The following is a 21776-nucleotide window of genomic DNA, read 5'->3' as shown; positions in this document are numbered from 1 at the left end:
CCAGAACAAATTAAATAAGACGATGGATTCCATTATGGCTCTGAGCCCAGATTCACCAGAGGATGTCACAAAGCAGAGGTGCTAGCCAATTTGACTTTGGGCTCAAGTTTGACCTATACACAAAGGAACACTGGATTTTTGAAGGTGTATGTGTACATTTTGGGACAGAAAAGATCATGTATTTAATGTGTACTCATTTGTACATATCAGTGGTGAAGTAAACTCTAAAGGTCCTGGGTTTGAATCTTAGTTCTGATCTATTTTTGTTGTTGAGTATTGGTTTCCTTACAGTTCAGATGCCTTGTCATGTAAATATGAGTTTTCCTGTCTCATGTCTTTGTAAGCGCTGTGATTTTTTTTTTTCTTCTCCCTACTACACTCCGGGATAAATAAATGATCTTGTGTAGGGACAAGCAATTTTATAAGATGAGCGTGTGTGTATACTCATTTAGAATTCTTTGTAACCAGATTTCGCTGCAGTCGAGCTCTCCACGTGGAGCTGACTGTGCAAAAGGTCTGATTTTGAGAGACAGCTCCTGCAGACAGAATAAAGGAGCGCTGTTATTTATTTTCCACACCACAGAACCCAACTTGTTCCAGTCAGCGCTCCCATCTGCCGATCACTGATCATGTCAAACTGATACATCGATCTGGCATCAGAGCACACTATACTATGATGGGATGGTCCCTTTCGAATGGCTGCCTTTAATAACCTCCTGCTGTCATGCTGTGTTGCAGTATGGCGGTCACACTGTGCAGGGTATCTTTAATGATTTTAGTAGTAGATTTATTAGCAGTGATTTAAGTCTTTTTTGTCAGCAGGATCTTAACTTTAAAAATTAAATTTTACCATGATGATGTTAATGGCAATGATATTTACTGTACTGGAAAAGTGTTTATTATAGTGCTGATGCAGATAAACTGTTTTTGGTAGAGGCAGCTGTTAAGACCATTTGTTGTTTTGCCGATGCTGATAATCATGTCCCTGATGATTATAGTTAGTTTTTTGAAGGATTTTTATTCACATATATATTTATTATTCTGTAGTCTGCCTCATGAAATGGCTTTACTTTGAAGAGTCAACTTTCTTTTTAGATTAGATTAGCCTTTATTGTCTCCCTTGGGAGAAATTTGTCTCGGGCATTTGAGAGAACATAGCAGCACAAAGCCTTGCCATATGCACACAATATATCCGTATACATATACAATCTAACTACAGTTAACATGCAGTATCACACACAGATCTGTATACACCAGAGTTTGTAGAGAGTTTTGTGAGAGACCAAAATTCAGGCGGTGTTTGGAAGTCATACTCAGTGTATGTGACCTGTAATTTTCAGCGCAGTGTTAGAGAGGGAGTAACCAGTCTCATGAGGAAAGTACAACTAGTGTCTGAACCAGTCCACCGAGAGCCGCAACACTTCCTGATGCAGCACTGTCTAGCTCCCTACCTGCCTGCATAGTCCTATTAATAAAAGCTGGCAGTGCTGCCCTGTGCCGCAATATGTTGGCGAGTAATAATGTGTTTTGTCAGAGAGAGGAATATGAATGGGTGTGTGCGTGCCTCAGTGGGGGAATATTGTAGCTTCCAGGGCCCTGTTGTAATATACGAGGGACCACAGAGAATATCACAACTCTAAAACATCAATTACCTCTCTCTCTCTCTCCCTCTCTTTTCCTCTCTTTCTCTTCCTCCCTCCCTGTCTGTCTCTCTCTCTCTCTCTCTCTCTCTCTCTTTCCTCTCTTTCTCTTCCTCCCTCCCTGTCTCTCTTTCTCTCTCTCTCGTTGTTGTTGATGTTTCTTCTCTCCGTTTCTCGCTGCAGTAAATACAATGTAACCTTGTCATCAACGTCTCCTCCACCTCTGTTTCAATTTGACAGTGAAAAATGCAGCTGCAGTGAATAGCAAAGCGTGTGTGTTTGTGTCCGTCTTTCTCATCGCTCTCACTTTCATACTGTTTATCTCTTGGTGTGTGTTATCAAGTAATACCTTTTGTTTTGTCTGTGAGAGAAATATGAGTTTGTGTGTTTGTGTGGCAATGATTTAAACTTGGTCCTCCTCTAGATCTCTTACAGATGTATATAGTCACCCCTTTTCATCCCCCATCTTACTCGAGCTTGATCTGTGTAGGAAACTAACGTGTGTGTGTGTATTATGTGGCAGATCACTCGCACAGTTAATGTTTAACATCAGAATCACTCGCACAGTTGGATTCTGCACATTCATTTCTTTTATATTATTCTCAAGGCCTGCTTGAGAGGCTCAGATAGGTGTGTGTTTTGAGTACTTGTGTATTCTGGCACAATTTGCTTTAACCCCCCTTCACCATTTATAAGCAGCATATAAACACTTAATACATTGTTTATATAACAATATAATGTATTTGTCAGCAGAAATAAGGACTTTTTAAGCAATTTTAAGTGTTTGTTAATGTATACGTCCACATTTGTCTTATATGAAGTATTTGTAATTAGTAAATATACAGCTCATAAGTTTTTGATAACGCAGTAAGTCATAGTTGTAATATATAATCACAGTCAAGAACAAATCCTTTGTTTTATAAAGAGTTCATTTGCTGTTGATAATGAATACTTAAATAAGTAATTTAAGTAATTTCATATTAATTACTTAACTTTATTATATTATAAAGTCTACTATTCATTATCTGTTTATACACAAGTTACAGATGTTTCAGAGGAGAAGTTAATGGTTCTTAACAAGTACATTAATAAACAGTTAGAAACCGTCTAGCTCTGCTTACAACTACATTATAATGTATGTTAAAAGCATTTGTTAATTGTTTACATTTTTTATTTGGATTAAATAAAGAATTACACAAAAAACTTCTTATCACATCATTTGTGTCTACAATTGAGTCCTTTAAGTATTTTTAATTAAAAGAATATTTCAGTTTCCAATGAAAATTAACTAAATTCTTTAATGAAGTTTATTTTTCTTGATTATTCTTTCTTGTTTCAAGACACACACACTCGTTTCTAATAAATTCTTTGAACAAGTAAAAACACAAACAAAAAACAAAAACTTTTCTACACCAGCAGATTTCCTCGCTTGTTATAAGAAATAAAGCTTTTAGGACTTAATTATAGAAAATACTTGATAAGATGGATATTTTTGCAGTCAAATCCTCAGTCTACATGTGTGTTATTGTGAAGGCTTTCTTCCTTGCTCCATGTGACTTTTTTACACTGTGTCTGTGTGTGGATATGTGTGTGTGTGTGAAAATGACGGGGCAGATATTATTGCTGATGTCTTGGGAGAATGCACATCAGCCAACATCTACACAATAGCACTTCATTAATCATACGAGGCCTGTCCTCTGTGACCCTGTGCTGTAATTTGTAGAACCTTTAACAGTGTTAACTGTCCTGTTTTATGAGCTCTCCACTAATACTCAAGTGCAGAGATAAATCACCTCAACACTTAATCCATGACTGTATTTTGGAGTCAGCTGTGCGCACTGACCTGCAGAGAGTTGGATGAAGGGGAATTGGGGCAGGAGATGGAGCAGGAGGGAAGCCTGCTGGTATAGAGACTGACCTGTATCCACATGGTTAGAGGTTGATTCCTTCCACAAATCAGATTTATGTCCACTAGTGTCAAAGCATTGTTTAGGAGGACACTGAAAATATTGCTTGTATCAATCTGTGGTTAAATGCATCTATGCATTTTAATTATCATGAGGAAAAACAACATTCCCTGTTAGACTGTTTGCAATTTGGGGGAGGAAATGCGTTTTTAAAAAGCCAGGTTCTGGACTGAGTAATGGCCTAGAATGAATAAATGAAGTGAATCCATGAGTCATCAGTTGTTTTATAAAAACATGATTTGAAAGAACAGCAGCTTTTCATGACTGGAAGACTTCCTGGAACATGAATTTCTTTTCAATTGCCATCACGAAGATGAAGGGAGACAAAATGTTCACATCAGCAGTTGATTGCAGCTTTTCTGGATTTTAAAGCTTAACTAAAATTTCCAGTGACCTGCTGTACTGTATACTGACCGCAGTTAGTGCTGTGATGGTGATTTAAACCAGCTTGTTTGTGTTTTGTTTAGGGTGTTCCTGGAAGCCCAGGCTCCCCTGGCAGAGACGGCCCCCCGGGAGCGAGGGTAAGTCATCACCTACATTTATTACTGTTTATTCTGCAACAGTGCTCCTTTGTGATACTGGTATTGGGAGAGCATTATGGATCTATTTATCTACATTACAGGGATACAGTATACTGTATGTAAATGAAGATGCTGTATATAGATGTAGGATGTAGTTTCAAGTCAAATGGGGTTTAAAAACATGATCTTAAGAGGTGTGACTGCTGACACCATCATTACTAGCTAACGGCGCCTACAGACTGTGAGATTTCAGCAATCTCATAAGTTTATTGCAAGCCACAGTGTAAGACGTGCATTTAATAAACTTGAGTACGACATCAAGTTTGATGTATGTAGACTGTACAATGATCACACCTACGACACAAGTCAATATACAAGAAAACATCATCAGCATGCGTCATCCATCTGTGCCGCTGCAGTGGTAAACAATGAAGCCAAGCAAGAATCGTGCTTTCCACGCTACATCCTTCTTGGCGTGGTCATGATAACAGCTGGAGGACACATCATATAAACAAGGCTTCTGCTGCCACAACTCAACAAGATTTTCTTCTTTGTGGAATCCCAAACATTTTGTTTTGCTCCTTTTACCTCTATCATTGGGTTTAGCGCCAGTGTTGCGATGATCACTGCTGCATTCCTATTGGTTGATTAGTAGACGTAGGTCGTAGCAGCAGTCACACTGTGAGATGGTTATCCTAAATTTCTGACCCTGGCAGAATTACGTCCCAGGCTATCTTTGTTCGCGAGACCATGACAATGGCCATCTTTGAACCTTTCTCACAGTGGAGCCACGACCAAAGATATCACCACATTTCTTTCACGTTGGTCATCTTTTGTCTGGGACAGCCCAAATTCGTACAGTGTATACCCAACTTAAGGAAGGTGCTCTCAGATATGAGAAAAGACCATTTGCAAATAGTTTGAGAAAAGACACGTAAGCATAACAACAAACAACCATATACAGACTGAAAATGTATTTATATCCTTTGGAAAATACACAGAACAATAAAGAACATACAGTATGTATGATGGAAGATAAATCATGTAAATTATGCAATTATTATGCAGTCTTTGGTAGATTAAGTTTTTAATATAATATTAGAATCACATGTTTAGTAGTACTATGATCTGCAATTAGTGATTTGTAAATAACTTTTGACACAGTTTCTTGACGGTATGGTACTGTAGCACAAATCAAGGTTATGGTAAAGTAATGTGTGAAGAGAAGTAAAGCTCAGGGGTTATAGTGGAGTACAAACAAATCTTATGCTAGTTGAGATTTTGTATGTCTCTCCATAAACGAATGAACACGTTTTATTTATGGTTCTATGTCTCTTCATAAAATCATATATTTCTACCATGTTTTTGGTAAATGGTATAGACTGCCCATCTCCTGAACACAACATTCACAGTAAATAAGATCCCATTAATAAAGGCTCTATGATACCAGCTGTCTATAGCAGATACTGACTGACAGTGAATTGATGCCTTACAATACCCGATTGGGCTGTAAATACCAAAACAGAGACACGGCCAGAGCGTAATGTGTCGGCGAGCAGAAAGAGGTTTTATCCAAAAACGTAATTGATAACAGAAGAGTTTTGTCTTGGCTTGGCTTCTGACGAGGTGAAAGACTCTACACATAATCCATCTGCTGTCTCTGCGCTGGCTAACAGAAGACCAGACGCGCATCCCCTTAGTGGTAGTTTTCAGAAGAAGTCATACATAGTTTTCAGGCTTGTCATGTGGTTTCCTTCAGGGCAGTTGTGTTTTGGATGGAGTTTCTTCTCACCATGCCAGATAGGTTTGGAGTTCATGAACTTTTAGTGAGGAAAGCATTAATTCACATTTTGTTTTGGTTTAATTTAAGATGACAATTACAACCAATACATTGTAGAATTGCACCAGTATTAAATTCTCAGCCTGTTGACCTTTGTGATTGTTTATTCATGAAGATATGTTGTAAATTCTTTCATCTGTGGCCTGCAAGACTGTGTTTCTACGATCTATTTGTTGCTTTGAAGCAGCACTGTGCTAGATATTTCAGAAGATCTTTGATTACGTGGGCAACTGACTGAAAAAGACATTGTCAACAATGCGTCACTGTCCAGTCAAAGCCACATATCTGTGGTTTAAGTGAAATTTTCAGATAAACTGAAGGAAAACATGTTACTGTTTTGGTTTACAAAATTCTCCTACTACTTTCAAATCAACTGGATTCTCTGAAAAATGCATTGTCACAGCTGAAAAACAGAGCTGTTTATCTTGGCTCATGACAAGTTGACATTTTGGAGATACAAGGTTTTCACAGGAACCATCACACATGGAGCGTCACCATTTCGATGATATCTGTTAAAAACACATTTTGTAGGGATCGAAAAAAGCTGACTGATGTTACATTTACTGTCACATCAGTCAGCTTTTATGCTCAGCAACCAAAATACCGTTGTAAATACTTTTTACCTTGTGCCTTTACCTCTTGTAATCACTCATCTTTATCTCACTGCCACTGCAATGTCAGTGTAAGTCTGTATACAGCAGATATAGACACATGCTCACACAGTATAGATGGCTTACCAGCTACTACACTAGTACAGACATGGTTGACAGACAACCTATGATTTAATCACTGATGCGTTGATCAATTTGTTATCTACAGTTTTATTTGGGAAGCTTATATACTGTACTAGCATCCAGTTTTACAGCTGAAAGGCAGGTGATTGAATATTACCTCCTCTGTTACATCTTTTACAAACAAGTGTGATGCTATCAAAGAGTGTTTGTCTCCATTTGCCCCAATGTCACTAAACTAGCCTCCAGTTACTACTACCATTATCCGACATAAAACATTTGCATTAAGCAGCAACCACCTGAATGCTAAAACCAATGCCTAATTGCCTTAAGACAGCCACTAAATGCAGCCACTACAGAACACAGTATTGGAGTGACTCTGGAAACTGTCTAATTTGATTTAGAATCACTTAAAACTTCTCTGCTTCCTTGACCTCAAACTAGCCAAGTGTTTAGTTAGACTCTTCCCTTACACTGATTTTAGGTATTGAATATTACTAAGAGGTTCAGGATTAAGGATGAAACAACGCACTGCTTACAGTAAAATTTCCAAAGCTTATCTTCATTTAGAGGTCAAGTCAGTTTTATTTATATAACACCAAATCACAACAGAAGTTATCTCAGGGCACTTTTCACATAGAGCAGGTCCAACATTCCTCCATGAGCAAGCACTCAGCAGCAAAGAAAAACTCCCTTTTTACGGGAAGAAACCTCAAGCAGAACCGGGCTCTAGGTGGGCGGCCATCTGCCTTGACTGGTTGGGTTGAGAGAGAAAGAAGGGAGGGGAAGAGGGGGGAGAGAGACACAGAGAAGCATAATAATATTAATAATAACAATAACAACAATAATGATAGAAATATGACCAATAATAATAATAGCAGGCCTGGGCATCAAGCAGGACAATGGCAGCAGGCGGTCCGAAACCACGACCCATGGAAACCTGTGATCTATAACCAGGCAGTCCATGACCATGATCCACAGAAACCTGCGAGACGAGAAAGCACAAAAACTCTGGGGAAGAAGCCAAGTTAGTAACACGCATTAATGGTACATGGATGTGTACAGATGGAGAGGAGGAGGAGGAGAAGAGAGGAGCTCAGTGCATTATGGGAAGTCCCCCAGCAGTCTAGAGCTATAGCAGCATAACTAAGGGCTAGTCCAAGGCAAGCCTGGGCCAGCCCTAACTATAAGCTTTATCAAAAAGGAAAGTTTTAAGCCTACTCTTAAACGTAGAGAGGGTGTCTGCCTCCCAGACTTAAACTGGAAGATGGTTCCACAGGAGAGCCTGATAGCTGAAGGCGTTGCCTCCCATTAGAGACTCTAGGAACCACAAGTAAGCCTGCATTCTGGGAGCACAGTGTTCTATTGGGATAATAGGGTACTATGAGCTGTTTCAGATATGATTGTGCCTGACCATTAAGGGCTTTATAGGTGAGGAGGATTTTAAATTCTGGATTTTCCTGGAAACCAGTGCAGAGAAGCTAAAATAAGAAAAATATGATCTCATTTTCTCATTTTTGTCAGCACTCGTGCAGCTTCATTCTGGATCAGCTGGTGAGTTTTTAGAGACTTGTTAGGGCAGCCTGATAATAAGGAATTGCAATAATCCAGCCTAGAAGTAACAAATGAATGGACTAGTTTTTCTGCATCTTTTTAAGACAGGATGTGCCTGATTTTTGCAATATTACATAGGTGAAAAAAAGGCAGTCCTTGAAATTTGTTTTATGTGGGAGTTAAAGGACATATCCTGATTAAAGATAACTCCCAGATTCCATACAATGGTGCTGGAGGCCTGGGTAGTGCCATGTCATTAAATAATGTGTTTCTAAGGTGTTTATGACCAAGCGCGATAACTTCAGTTTTGTCTGAATTTAGAAGCAGAAAATTGCAGGTCATCAAGGCATGTTTGGAGTTTCATTAACTGATTGGTTTCATCTGGCTTGATAAATATAATTAGGTATCATCTGCATAGCAATGAAAAGTGAGTGTTTGCAAATAATATTACCTAAAGGAAGCATATATAATGTAAACAGTATTGGTCCAAGCACAAAACCTTGTGGAACTCTGTGTCTAACTTTGCATGCATGGAGGATTCATCATTAACGCGTACAAACTGGAATCAATCTGATAAAAAGGACTTAAACCAGTTTAATGCAGTTCCTTTTAATGCCAATTAAGTGCTCCAGTCTCTGTAATAAGATGTGATGGTCAATGGTGTCAAATGCAGCACTAAAATCCTACAAGATGAGCACAGAGAGAAGTCCTTTGTCTGATGCAATTAGATCATTTGTGACTTTCACCAGTGCCGTTTCTGTGCTATGATGCGCTCTAAATCCTGACTGAAAATCCTCAAATAAGCTATTGTTATGTAGAATATTCATATATTTTCCTGCACCCACACATTTTTCAGGTATTTCTTATATTTATGTAGACTTTTATTATTGAGCTGTTATCTACACACTTGAGCTTCTTGTTGGTGTAAATGGGGTTTTCTGGTTCTCAGATTCTCTATGTGAGGTAATCACGGTCTGCCTGTCGTAACTCATTCAATCCAACAGTAACCAATGCAAGAAGTGTCCACCAGTTGGAAAATTTCATGGAAAATAAAACTTGACTGTAAATTTCAAACACTTCACAGAAATTTAGAAAGACCTGTTCAGCAGTGCACTGAATCTAGTACTCTCGAAATTTTTGAATTACCAGCCTGCAATGTATCACACCCACACTCACAGAATACAGAGTGTGTTTACTAATGTAATTATGGAGTGTAATCACATGAAAGTACTTATCAGTGAGCAATTTTAGCTGCAAAATTAGCAAAGGCATCCCCTTTGCAGCACTGATTATGACAGGCTTCCCACATTCATATTTCTTCAAGATGCTACAGACCTGCTGTGTATTTTATATTTGTAATTAAAGAAGCAACTACAGAAAAAAATGCCACAGTGTGGAATCACAAGGCGCTAATTATAATTTAGTTTCCGTGCAAAAGAGGAAACATCTCAAATCAGTACCTTTATTGCTGCAGAATCACCTGCAGTGTCACTCTCTGATGTTTCTTGCAGCGCCCTCAGGCTGAACTTCCTCTAAATGTTTTTTTTTTTTCCGTGAATGCATTGAAAGCAGTAGGGAAGGGGACACAGTGACTACTGATAAGAGTCAATTTACTAGGGGTTATCAGTGCAGCATTTTCTGACTTTTATTTGACAGTTATACAGAGAGTAGAATAAAGCCAACTGAACAGTAATTATGAGCATAAACTGCTTTTTAAATCTTGCGATACTTTCTTTAATGGATTAGGAATTTATCCCAACTGCTAGTCTGTGTCATCTGATGTGCACAAGGCAGAACAGGGAAAGCAGATAGTCCTTTGGTGATTCACTGTAAAACTTATCCGCATCAAACTAGTCCACTGGGCATATACAAAACATTTTGTGAGGTTTATACAAGCCAAAAATAACCTGGCTTACAGTAAAAAAGAACACAAGTCTGGCCAAGACTGTTCTGTACGGGCCAGTTTGATCAGTTGAAACAACAGTAACTGTCTCTTGGGTGCTTTATTTGTCCGTATCTCAGTGAAATGGATCAAGGAAAGCCGTAAATCCTTATTTTGTCACTGATGCTTCCATTACAAAGCTTTTTAAACTGAGTAGATTTAGCTTTTCTCCGAGATCCAGGCCCATAAAAACATGTTGGCAGTCTTGTCGTGTAGACCCAAAGAACACATGTCCATCATTTTGGCTCACAATTTTATATTTAAGATATACTGATGAATGGTAAATTATACAATAATGTGAAAGAAGTACTGATGTACAGAAGTACAGTACAGTTCTCATCAAAGTTGCACTTGTTGCATCCAAGTGCACCTCGTAGCCCTTCGCAAAGAAAGTTAACGATGAGTAAAAAGTTCAGTGTTGTTAATAGGGGTTAGACAGAAAGAACCTGCACACTATTTGTGGGTATTTTGGCATGCATACAAAAATCTGAATTAGATTAGTGTCACTCCAATTTCTCAGGCAATAGGTCAGACTGTAAACCTGTTGCCGCTTGGCTTCAAAAATATAACAGCAGTGATACATTTTCATGAGCCTGACTCCTACGAGAGAAGACATGAGGCTGAATTTCTTATTTGAAACTCAAACAGAAAGTTTAAGAACATCTTGATAATAATAAGATATTGATGGTGTGTTTGTGTTTTTGCATTTAGATCCAGCACTGGATAGAAAAAACATACATCTCTAAAATAGTCCCATTAAAAAGAGATTTTAGTGTGATTTACTGTCATGAGGAGGGTTTATAGTGTGACAACAGGTTACTGGTCCACATGGCCAGTGGTTTCCCAATGTCACATCAAATGCGTGTTTTGTTATATCTGCACAATTTTTTGTGACCTTTGTGTCTAAAGATTCTTCTCGTCCTAGATGTGCTTCTGCTCAGTCTGAAAAGAGTTTCAAAATAGAGTGTGTCACATTGTGTCACAGACTGGCTGAGCTTTTCAGTCATGCTCATGCGTCTGTTGTTGTGAAACGAATGCAGATTTTGTCATGCAGTCAAACCACTGGAATTGGAAAGTAAAGATTCCCTTGAGAATTTAACTAAGCAGCTATGAGGAGCAATTAGGGTGCAATGCCACAGAGAAATTTCTCACACTCAAAGATATGCCCTCTTGTTTCACCAAATGGGATTACAGACCGTATAAGCAAGACATAACACATTACCAGAATATGCTTGATTTGTAAGAAAAGGCAAACTACAGCATATGATTTGTTTCATGCTCCTTTCAAGTTTTTCATTCTTATGTAATTTAATTCAAATATCTAGCGGCTTGTATCCTCTGCTGTGTCATATTTTTATTTTTATCCATTTTCAACTCATGGCTTGTACCTTTGCACAGACTAAAATAAGAGCCATATAAGGAGTGTCCATGTTGAAAGGGCATCAGCCTCAATGTGTGACCACAAAGTAAGACAGACATCCAAGCTGAAATGAAAGGATTAACTGAACCTCAGGTTGAGCTGTTTTTCCAGGACTGATGATAATTCCAGTTTGCAAGTAGTGTATTAATAGTACAGAATTTGTACAATTTGAATGACCGGTAAATACTGAAATACAATAAAGCCATCATCATGCTATTATATATCATGTTATTATGTGTCATACATAACAAGACAGACCTACAGAGCTGTTATAGGTATGAATGTTTTATTCATGTGTTCTCTTAAGACAGTAGGAGTACGGAGAAAACATTAAGATGAAATGGTGGAGATGGTTTTAAACACTGGAGGCAACCCAGATGTAGATTGTGAAAAACTCAGCAATCGAGAAGAATGTCCCTGTTTTTTTTTTTGTTGTTTTTTTTTTTTTTTACAATCTGCCAAAGAGTAAAGGTTAAACCAAACATAAAAGTTTGATTGGAGGTAGATGTTGGCATATTTAGAGATTGGCCATTGATGCAACAGCTAGTGAGTTTGGTTCCCATCAGTATCCTGTGTAAATAACATACGTATGTTAATTGTATTAGAAAATAACAGTGTTACTGTTTAGTCTGGAGACATACAGGAAATCCCCCTGGCAATTTAGAAAGGGATCATGCAAAACAGACTTTACCCTACAATTATGAAAGTGTGCTTTATATTTAGTATACTGAGTGTATTTTCTCTGCTTCTGTCTCAGGGTCTACCGGGTAATAATGGACCTCAGGGACGACAGGGACCTCCTGGACCCATTGCAAGTCTCTTTTTTTTTTCTTCCTATTCTCAGCATCATTTTCTTTGGCAGATCAACCTGATTAATGGACTGACAGATACTCTCTGCTTTCCATCACCTTCCCTCTCTTGTGTTTGGGTGTCTCTCTTTCATTTCCTGTCTCTGTCTTAGGGATCCCCGGGAGCACCTGGAGCTTCAGGACCAGGTGGGCCATCAGGGGCTCAAGGGGATCAAGGACTTCCTGTGAGTGATTTTTTCTTTTTTTTTTAATCATTTCATTTTTTTTAAGATTGAAAAAAATCCTTTATTTACTCGAAACACAAACTTACCTTTTAAATTAATGTGAACAAGTTCAAAAATCATTTTTGTTCGTAGCACAGTTAATGTGTTACTGTGACCTTAACCTGAACCTCATTAACCAACCTTCACACAAACCCACCAAAGTTTTGCAACTTAAAAAGGGTGTCTGTATTGCCCTGTTATTAACATCTTTCCTCAGTTGTCATGGAAGCCTGTGGTGCAGACTGTGAACTCGTCTCTCACATTATCCCTCTGAGTCCACCCAGTAGAATTAAACATAACTTGCCCAAATTAACAATGAGGAGGACTCCACTTCCTCCAACTCCCTCTTCTCCTTCTGACTTCTTTAAATATTTTCTCTGCTCATGCCTAAATCCAGCCTATATTTACAGGAGAACAATATCAGAGTTGCATCACATAGCATACAGATTTGATTAAATATAAATAACGTTGTGGTTTGGTTCACTGACAAGGATCTCCTTTTTATCCTGTTCCACTTTTCTGATTCTCCCTTATCATATCTTCATTTATTTGCATTTGCTCTTAACTGGAAACAGCCTGTTAGTATGGACACAGTCCCTGTAATAACAACTGTATTATTTAGTCGTAAGCCTGCCGTGCTAATAAGGCTGATCTTTTTAGATTAAGCAAAAGATAAATCCTCTTACACTTATCTCATAATGAACAGAGCAGAAGAACACACCGCATATCTATTTCATGAGATAGGTGCGTAGGAGAGGGATGAATGGATCAGAAGTTGCTAAACAAACTCTCTCATGGTTTCCAAGCCAGAAACCATTTGCCTGATGAAGGTCTAGCATCATAAATGAATCATTGCAAATTAGACAGTGTGTGCGAGTTTGTTTAACAACTTTTCCAACTTCGATTCCAAAAGTAGAATGAGTCAGCCCTGCAAAAGAAGAAGAAAGATGTGTAAGTGACACGAAGCGGAAGAGATGATGTTGGTTTCCTAACTTTGTGTAATTCTAACAGGAACAGATGATACTGTGATGTTGGTGACAGCTAATCTAGTCTTGGGTTACTTAGCCGACACTCTCTCCCACTCACTCACACATACACATATGGCAGTGAGGGATCACATCTGCCCCATCTGAGACGCAGACAGCTGCAGACAGACAAAAAACAGATCTCACTTTCTTTAGGCTTTATCTTTTAAACTTATAGTTTCAAAGTTCACCTCAACATTAAATTGCTTATTCAGTCCCTGTTTTGACCCCTGCAACCCTTCCCCAGGTTGCTGCTCCGAGAGAATATTTTTCTTCTTAAACAAGTGGTTTTTATCTGCTAGCAGCCATTTAAATCTGCAGGGAAATTTCACATTTACATTTATCATGCCAAAACTGAACTGAAGAAACCTCAAAGAAATTAGTCCCACTAGTTTTGTACAGAATGGTGCCACGTGTCCGTCCAACTGCAATGATAAATTTGTTGAAGGACAGTAGATTTATATGGAGGCTGCCACTGAATTACTAAAGGAGGACAGTGTAAAGATGTATGGACTGCAAATTCCTGACCTGATGTCCCAGCATCTAATGTGAAACCCAAACTGTTCTGTTTTAAGAATGACTTGATGCATCTGGAAATGTTATAGTCTGTCTATCTAATATTCATAAAGGTCCACAATACAGTATAGGACAAATCATGTCTTATTTTGTTGCTTATTGTTTAAGTTTTACTAACTCAAATTCATATAAAACTTAACATGAGATCTCCATGACAACTTCTCTCTACATCTCGACAAGAATATTGTATGTCTGGAGACAAATACCTAAAACTATGATTGGTGGATAGCGGCTAAATCAACCTTGATGTGGCATTGGATTGATGAATACATTTCCAATCTGGTTTCATCTCCTCGCACATTTAGGCCAAAACTCACCACTCTTGTCACCAGATCTATATCTCTATATGGATTTACTGCTGGCCTCACAAGAATGTCACGATGTCCCGAGCGTGTGGCAGTGAGCCCAAGTGTGTGTCTGACCTTGACAAAACATTCAGACATGTGGTTTCCAGCGACTCAACCACCTGAGGTTTTTTAATTTATCTTGCTTGACTTGGTAGCAAGCTGCCTAACGTTTGCCAGTTAGAAAAGAAAAAAAAAAGCAACAATCTTCTCCTGACTGTTTTATCAGTCCACGTTGAAGTGCTGCGCAAGAGGAAAGACATCATAAACGCACTAATCTCTGTGGATGAACTGTAAAACATTCTGAGTGAAAAAACATTGACTTTACTTGGGACAGACTGCAAACACAGGGCACTGTGGGAAGATATGCTTTGATTAAATAATAAAAGAAATGTGATTTTTTTTTTTTATGAGCGATACTCCTGTCTGAATATTGAACTATTCTTATGCACAGATACTTACTTTGGCTCACCCCCACATTCACCCTGATAAGATGGTAGACATTTATATGCCCAGGAAGACTCAGGAGATCCAGACAGACGCACAGAGGAGGTCCAGAAGACTTTTATTGTCGAGACCTGCACTCCAATTCAGCAGCTGTGTCAAATGTTGGCACAGACTTTCTATCATCGGCAGTATAATATCCATATGATATGCCAGGCCTGCACACACATTTTCTCTGTCCACTAACTCATACAGCCAGTCAATCGGTGGTCAAGGACATGTTCCCCCCAAGATAAACAAGCCTTTATTCAAAAGCTGTAACAGTATCAAACTGATATTTATCATATAAGCGCATGGTTTTGTGGCCAGGAAATATTTGTCTTTTATTTGCCTCTGGATTACAATGCATTACACTCTGATATGAATTCACAGACTTCATGTGCTTGGCAGGTTTAGTGTTTATGTTTTGATCAGATATGCATCTTCTGCGCTTTACAGTGTTGGCAGTAGCAGAAAGCGAGCCCGTCCAAGGCACAGAAATTGGTTTTTGTTTGTAGGCACACTAGCTTTGGGGCTTATGCATGTGCTGTCTTTAGGACACAAAGAACGTGGACACACTTTGTCAAAATTTAAATGCGTTTAGATCAAAGTAGAAAAATACAGGGAGAGTGTGTTGCAATGCAGAGAGAGGCATAAAGGAAAAGGGGAGGGGATGGAGTAATAGGGAGTAATGGGGTGGGGACATTAAAGGAGAGAGATACAGCGAGAGGGTAGAGAGATGAGCATGGCTTTTTCTGAGTACACATCCCAGTCGAATGTTTATTCTCCTTCTGTGCTTTTATGTTCCAGGGTCCTGCTGGTACCAAAGGAGATAAGGGAGAAAGAGTAAGTCATTCCCCTCACATACTTCAACCGCTGTTTAGAGCAAACCAAGGTTTACTACTCTGTTTTGCAATGGAAATATTATTTTGCTGAAGTAAAACTCCTGACAATTACTCACTAATGTTTCACACCCTTGTTTTGAAGAAACCAAAATTACTCTCCAGTACACATTTACTGTTTCTCATTTGTAGCACAAGCATTCACTTTATTTCCCTCTTTCACTGCCTCTGCCTCATTTAGAGCAAACCAAATCAAATCAGTGTTCATGGTTCAAATTTGTAGCAGAGCGGGGTCTGTATTTTTGCTGACACAGTAGCCAGGCCGTCACCACTGAAGGCTTGAGATACATGCAACTTGCCAGTTTGAATCAAACCTGTAATTCCTAATTCTGCCCCATTTCATGAACTTGTAGGGACATTTGTACCTTGCTGCAGTTAATTTTTCGGTGGGAGATTCAACATGAAAGTGTCTGGAAAAAATGCATGAAAGGATTTTCTCCTCAGTGTACATTTGTGGTGGCCCAGTTGTGAATAAAGCTGGTTAGTATCTTAAAGTGTGCATCTGCCCTATGATGAAACTCATTTCACAGTCTCAGTGACTTATAATAATTGAACAGGAGAAAAGTAAACATTTGCTACAAAGCTATTTTTCCTTTATATATTTTTACTATATACACAATAGTCACATTAAATGTTTATATGATGATAAGTACAAGGCAAAAGAACTGTTTTGTTTTTGAACCTGCATCTTATATTAAAGGTGTAACCGAGTCAGCTTTAAAGGACCAGTGTGCAGGATTTAGTGAATATCCGCCTCCCCCACCCCTCCCCTTTCAAGCATGTAGGAGAAGCTACGGTGGCCGCGATATTCATGAAAAACATGAAAGGCCCTCTCTAGAGCCAGTGTTTGGTTAGTCTGTTCATGGAAGAGGACCCGCTCCCGTTCTATATATAAAGGACTCATTCTAAGATAATGAAAACACAATGATTCTTATTTTTAGGTGATTATACACTAATTAAAACACACTAAGAATATTATATTCCATTTCTGCCAAGTCTGTTCAGCTAGATGCCACTAAATTCTACACACTGCACCTTTAACATCTCAAAACACCTCACAAATGTCACAAATCTAAATATGTGCAAGTCAAGTTTTTATTTGATTGCTGGTAAATAACCAGCAATCAAATAAAAACATATTTTCAATAGAATATTAGTTTAATACCTTTTCAAAATTAGTTTCAGTGATATAATTGCAAAAAAGTCAAAGTTTGAAACCTTTGAAGTTATCAACTCAATTCCAACTCTTGTCTTAAATCACTAGATTAAATATCAAGTATGGCCCTTCATACATCAGATTAAGTCTCAAGAAAATCATGACCTGAGTCAGACTTCAGTCCAGGTTCTGTCATTTGAGTCTCACACACAGTACGTCCATACACTCTTCACTCCATTCATAGTTCCACCCATTAAGACATTTTGGTACTTTCCAACAACTATTGTATCATATATTAAGTGATATCAAAAGTTTCTCAGTGGGTGATTTTATTCCTTTAAAATCCTAACAGAAATGACCTCAACACTGTTCTCTAATGAGGACACCAACAGTTCAGTTTAATATATTTCCCACTGCTAATTCCAGCAGTCAATTTGTTGATTTAAAATGTGTAATTATGCAGAATACCAACACAGTTCGGAGGAAGCACAGTCAAAGTCAACAAAGCCGTGCCCAAATACTTTATATGATTAAATTTTTATTTGGCTTTAATTGTGTCATTTACAATAACTCTCTACTTTGCTGTGGTAAGTGTGCTATCTGTTCTGGCCAGTATAAATATAAGGGGCGTCAGAGTAGGGAATAAAGGTGGCATGCGCTCATTAAAACACCCACAACAACACACGCCCACCAATTTATTAACCACTTGTCTGGAAGTTTATGTTCCTGTGGTTGCTCAAATAGAAAAGTGGTTGTGTGATACTAAGAGCCTTGTGTTTGTTATTCAGGGTGATGTGCAATCCCAAGCTGCGGTGCGTGCCATCGCACGGCAAGTGTGTGAACAGCTCATCCAGAGTGAGTAATCAACAATAATTAACACAAGCACATTATTAAGCACCATTTATTTGCTGAAAGTGTCTCTTCTGACCTCTACTGGCTTCTCTTCACTTCACACCAATAAAAACACTCTCAAAATGGCAGAAAGTGAAATCTGAATCATTTCAAACCATTCTTCTCTGTCTCCTCACAGGCCACTTGTCTCGCTATAACTCCATCCTGAACCAGATCCCTGTCCAGTCTGCAGTGTCAGTCCGAACAGTACCTGGGCCACCAGGAGAGCCAGGTCGAAGAGGCCTTCCAGGACCTCAGGGAGAGCAAGGCCCTCCTGGCAGACCAGGCTTCCCTGGTACCAACGGCCAGAATGGACGACCGGGAGAGAGAGGTGAGAGAGAAGGATGTTTAAGGACGTGTATACAAAATACTGACAGGATGAGCAATACGTCAAGAGAGAGACAGAAGAAAAATATACTTTATGTACTATATGTAATATACAATAATATACAGACTGATCACAGTCCATCATCACTTCTTCACTGTCTGTGTTGTGTCTAGACACAACTACAACTACATGCTCTTTTTTATATTAGCATCAGAAAGAGTGGGGAAACATTTGAGTATGTATTAGACTGTCCTTACTGCACTGAGCAGGTGATAGACTAAACTAGAAAATCAGATGCCAGAGAAAATGTGGAGTGCAGTTTAAGAGAACCAGATTTCTTCACAATAGGAAAGTGTTTGTCCTTTGCAAGGAAGTAGGTCAAGCAGCAGACATCCCAATTTCATCCCAATTTCATTTCCACATTCACCATATCTGCGTTTCCTGTTGCTGTCTGTTGATAGAGGGAAACATGGTCATAGCCAAGACTGAAATTGTGTATTAGTGTATTTTGTTGCTGTGATACACTTCAACAGCCCCTTCATCAATAGCTGGGGACTTTTACTGAATAGACAGTGAAAATCCAAATAAAGTCTCCATTGCTGCGGTTGGACCTTCAACCTGCCTGCTTGTTTGCTGCTTTTTGTGGTCTGGCTTCTTCTCTGACTCACCAGACAAACTCACAGTTTGGGTCAGAGCTCCCGCGAGGTTCAGTCCAGGCCAGAAGACAGTGACTCCAATATCCATGAGGTCATTCATTTGCCACAGGCCCACAGAGGAGAAACTGCCTTTATAAGGCAGTTTCATCTTCATCGTCTTCATCGCTAAAACATGCAACCCACACACTAGCGTTACATATCGAATGAGGCTGCACACAGAGGTTTAGGAAAGCTGAGAGCAGTCGAAGCGCTGACAGGAAATGTCCAGCATGGTTTCCTCCTCCTCTGCGGTTCAGACCTTTTGATTCTCCCCAATAACATTTATGACCTGCAGCCACTGGTCTCACATACACACATATACACACCTCACTGTTTTATGGGCTGAACTGAAACCAGAGTAGGCCAAATATTATAAAAAGATGTATGACTTGTTTAAAAAAATTGGACAGATTATTATTAAGGCAGGTGTTCCATGTTAAGCTGATACAAAAATCAGAAAGAAAACTGTACTCAGGCTCACTAAGGGACCAATTCTTTAGATAAATTTTAAAGTGTTTGTTCTGTTTTTCAGTAGAATTGACAAATTAGACTCCTTATACAATATCGTCCTGAACTGAGACAAGCTATGGGCCAACTAGTAGCCATCAGAAAAGAAGAACATCACGGCTGCCAGGGTAGGGGTAAATGTCAAATGTTTTCTCCTCAGCATCATTCTGATTACTTCCTCTGATTCAATTGATTAAGACAGGCATTAAGTCAGCAGGCCAGAAAATCTGCAGATCACTAGTTTTATGCGGTTTTCTAATATTAGAGAGTACGAAAAATATTCCATTAGGTCATTCAAACATCTGCACCACTGGACAGCGACACAGAGCAGACTCTCTGAGGGTTTATCATACATTTCATTAGACTGATTATCCAGACAAAATTTATCCAGCACATTTAGACAGACAAATATTTGCAATATAATACCGTTGATATGATAGTCCAGTGGTGGTGGAAGAAATACGCAGATGCTTTACTTTTAGTAAAAGTACCAATGTAACAATGTAAAAATACTTCATTACAAGTAAAAGTCCTGCATTCAAACTCCTTCTTAACTCAAATTAAAGAAGTATTAAACTAAAAACACTCATTCTGAAATGGTGCCTATGATCAATATATTATTGCATTGCAAATTGACGCTAATGTTAAAGTTTATTAGTGATCAGTTCATAAACAGAATTATACTGTTGGTAATTCAATCCAATGGTTCCCAAACTAGGGGTTGGGCCCCTCCGAAGGGTCAAGAGATAAACCTGGGAGGTCTGAGATGATTAATGAGAGTTAGAAAGAAGAAGAAACTAAGTTCTACTGCACAAATTTGTTTTATTTTTGAACTATTCTCGGTAATATACTGAATATTGTTTCCTCTTTGGGCCCCAAATAAATGAAACCATGTGAGAAGTTTAGAGGGGAAATCACTCTTTGGTGGAACTGCAAACAATTCATACACATCTGAAGAGATCACAAGCCAAAAACAGTTGCGATTCACTACTTTAATCTTTAACAATGTGTTGTATTTTATAAGCTGTGTTTTTGTCAAATGTTAATATGAAAAGTAACCATAGCTGTCAAATAAATCTAGTGGGGTAACCAGAACAATATTTCCATCTGAAATGTAATGAAGTAGAGGGATATAATAAAAAAAAGAAATACTCAAGTAATGTACAAGTACCTCAAAATTGTACTTGCATGCAGTCACTGAGTAAATGTACTAGTGTGATAATCAATACCGCTGGCAGACCCTTTAGAAACCATCAAGAGGCTGTGTGTGCAACAAACTTGACGTGACTTCCACCTAAATGTGAATCTCTTTGAACTGTGTGTGTTCCAGGTCTGCTAGGAGAGAAGGGCGAGAGGGGGAGTCCAGGTGTTGGGAGTCAGGGACCTCGAGGACCACCTGGACCTCCAGGTAAGACACACACACACACACACACACACACACACACATAGTTCAGAGGATGCTTGATATGCACAACCAACTCAATTCATCATATTTATTCTCCTTCCAGGTTTAAATAAGGTTTTGAGATGCTGTTGCGACTTCAGAATCTGATAATTTAGCAGCACGATTGTGTTACTGAACATTTGCTTTTGGTGTTTTCAGACTGTGACTGAGCTGGAGCTACTGTACTATGTGTGGAATGTTTTTCATTGTGTTTCCTTTGAACAAAACCCAAAACATTTCAAATATTGAAACAATAGAATTAAATGGCACGGAGACTTAATGCGTTTTGGATTTACTTTACTCTCTGTTGAATCTCCGTTTGAGGAAAGCAAGCAGGCGGTTTGGACCATGAATATAATTCTCTGTATTGATTTCCCCGTGCGCTGTGGAGTTTGAGGTTTGTGTTATGAAAACATGTCAGTGCTGGGATTTTCTGTGTACTGTTGTGCGATCAATACTCACAGAACAAGCTGACAAAACTCCCTGGAAACTTTTCTATGATCAGACAACTTAAAAAAAAAAAAAAAAAAATCCAAAAACTTCAATATGTGAAAATGGAAATCTTTTCTGAGAGAGAGAGAGAGCTACAGGGGGGAGAGCACTCTGTCTTTATCCTCTATGCTTTTCCGGAATATTTGTGGGATGATAATTTTAGCACTTGGCAAATGAAAACACCCCCAAAATATTGATTTCATATATCTGCTGAGTGCTGAAGTGAGTCCTGATGGAGGCAGATTC

At 38.7% G+C, this 21776-nt stretch overlaps 1 protein-coding gene across 4 annotated transcripts in view; it reads left to right on the top strand.

Annotated features, from left to right (window-relative positions):
- The window catches only part of col14a1a (collagen, type XIV, alpha 1a), a 150330-nt gene that overhangs the window by 122489 nt on the left and 6065 nt on the right, over positions 1-21776 (top strand). For all 4 annotated transcript variants that reach the window (XM_044359600.1, XM_044359599.1, XM_044359602.1 and 1 more), the window contains 7 exons: positions 4075-4128; positions 12373-12426; positions 12577-12648; positions 15926-15961; positions 17962-18028; positions 18204-18395; positions 20925-21002. In XM_044359600.1, coding sequence (XP_044215535.1) covers positions 4075-4128; positions 12373-12426; positions 12577-12648; positions 15926-15961; positions 17962-18028; positions 18204-18395; positions 20925-21002 — 553 coding nt within the window. The remainder of the gene's footprint in view (positions 1-4074; positions 4129-12372; positions 12427-12576; positions 12649-15925; positions 15962-17961; positions 18029-18203; positions 18396-20924; positions 21003-21776) is intronic.

Source organism: Thunnus albacares, chromosome 8 (genome assembly GCF_914725855.1).
Source record: "Thunnus albacares chromosome 8, fThuAlb1.1, whole genome shotgun sequence".
NCBI lineage: Eukaryota > Metazoa > Chordata > Actinopteri > Scombriformes > Scombridae > Thunnus > Thunnus albacares.
This window is presented reverse-complemented; position numbering and strand designations above follow the sequence as displayed.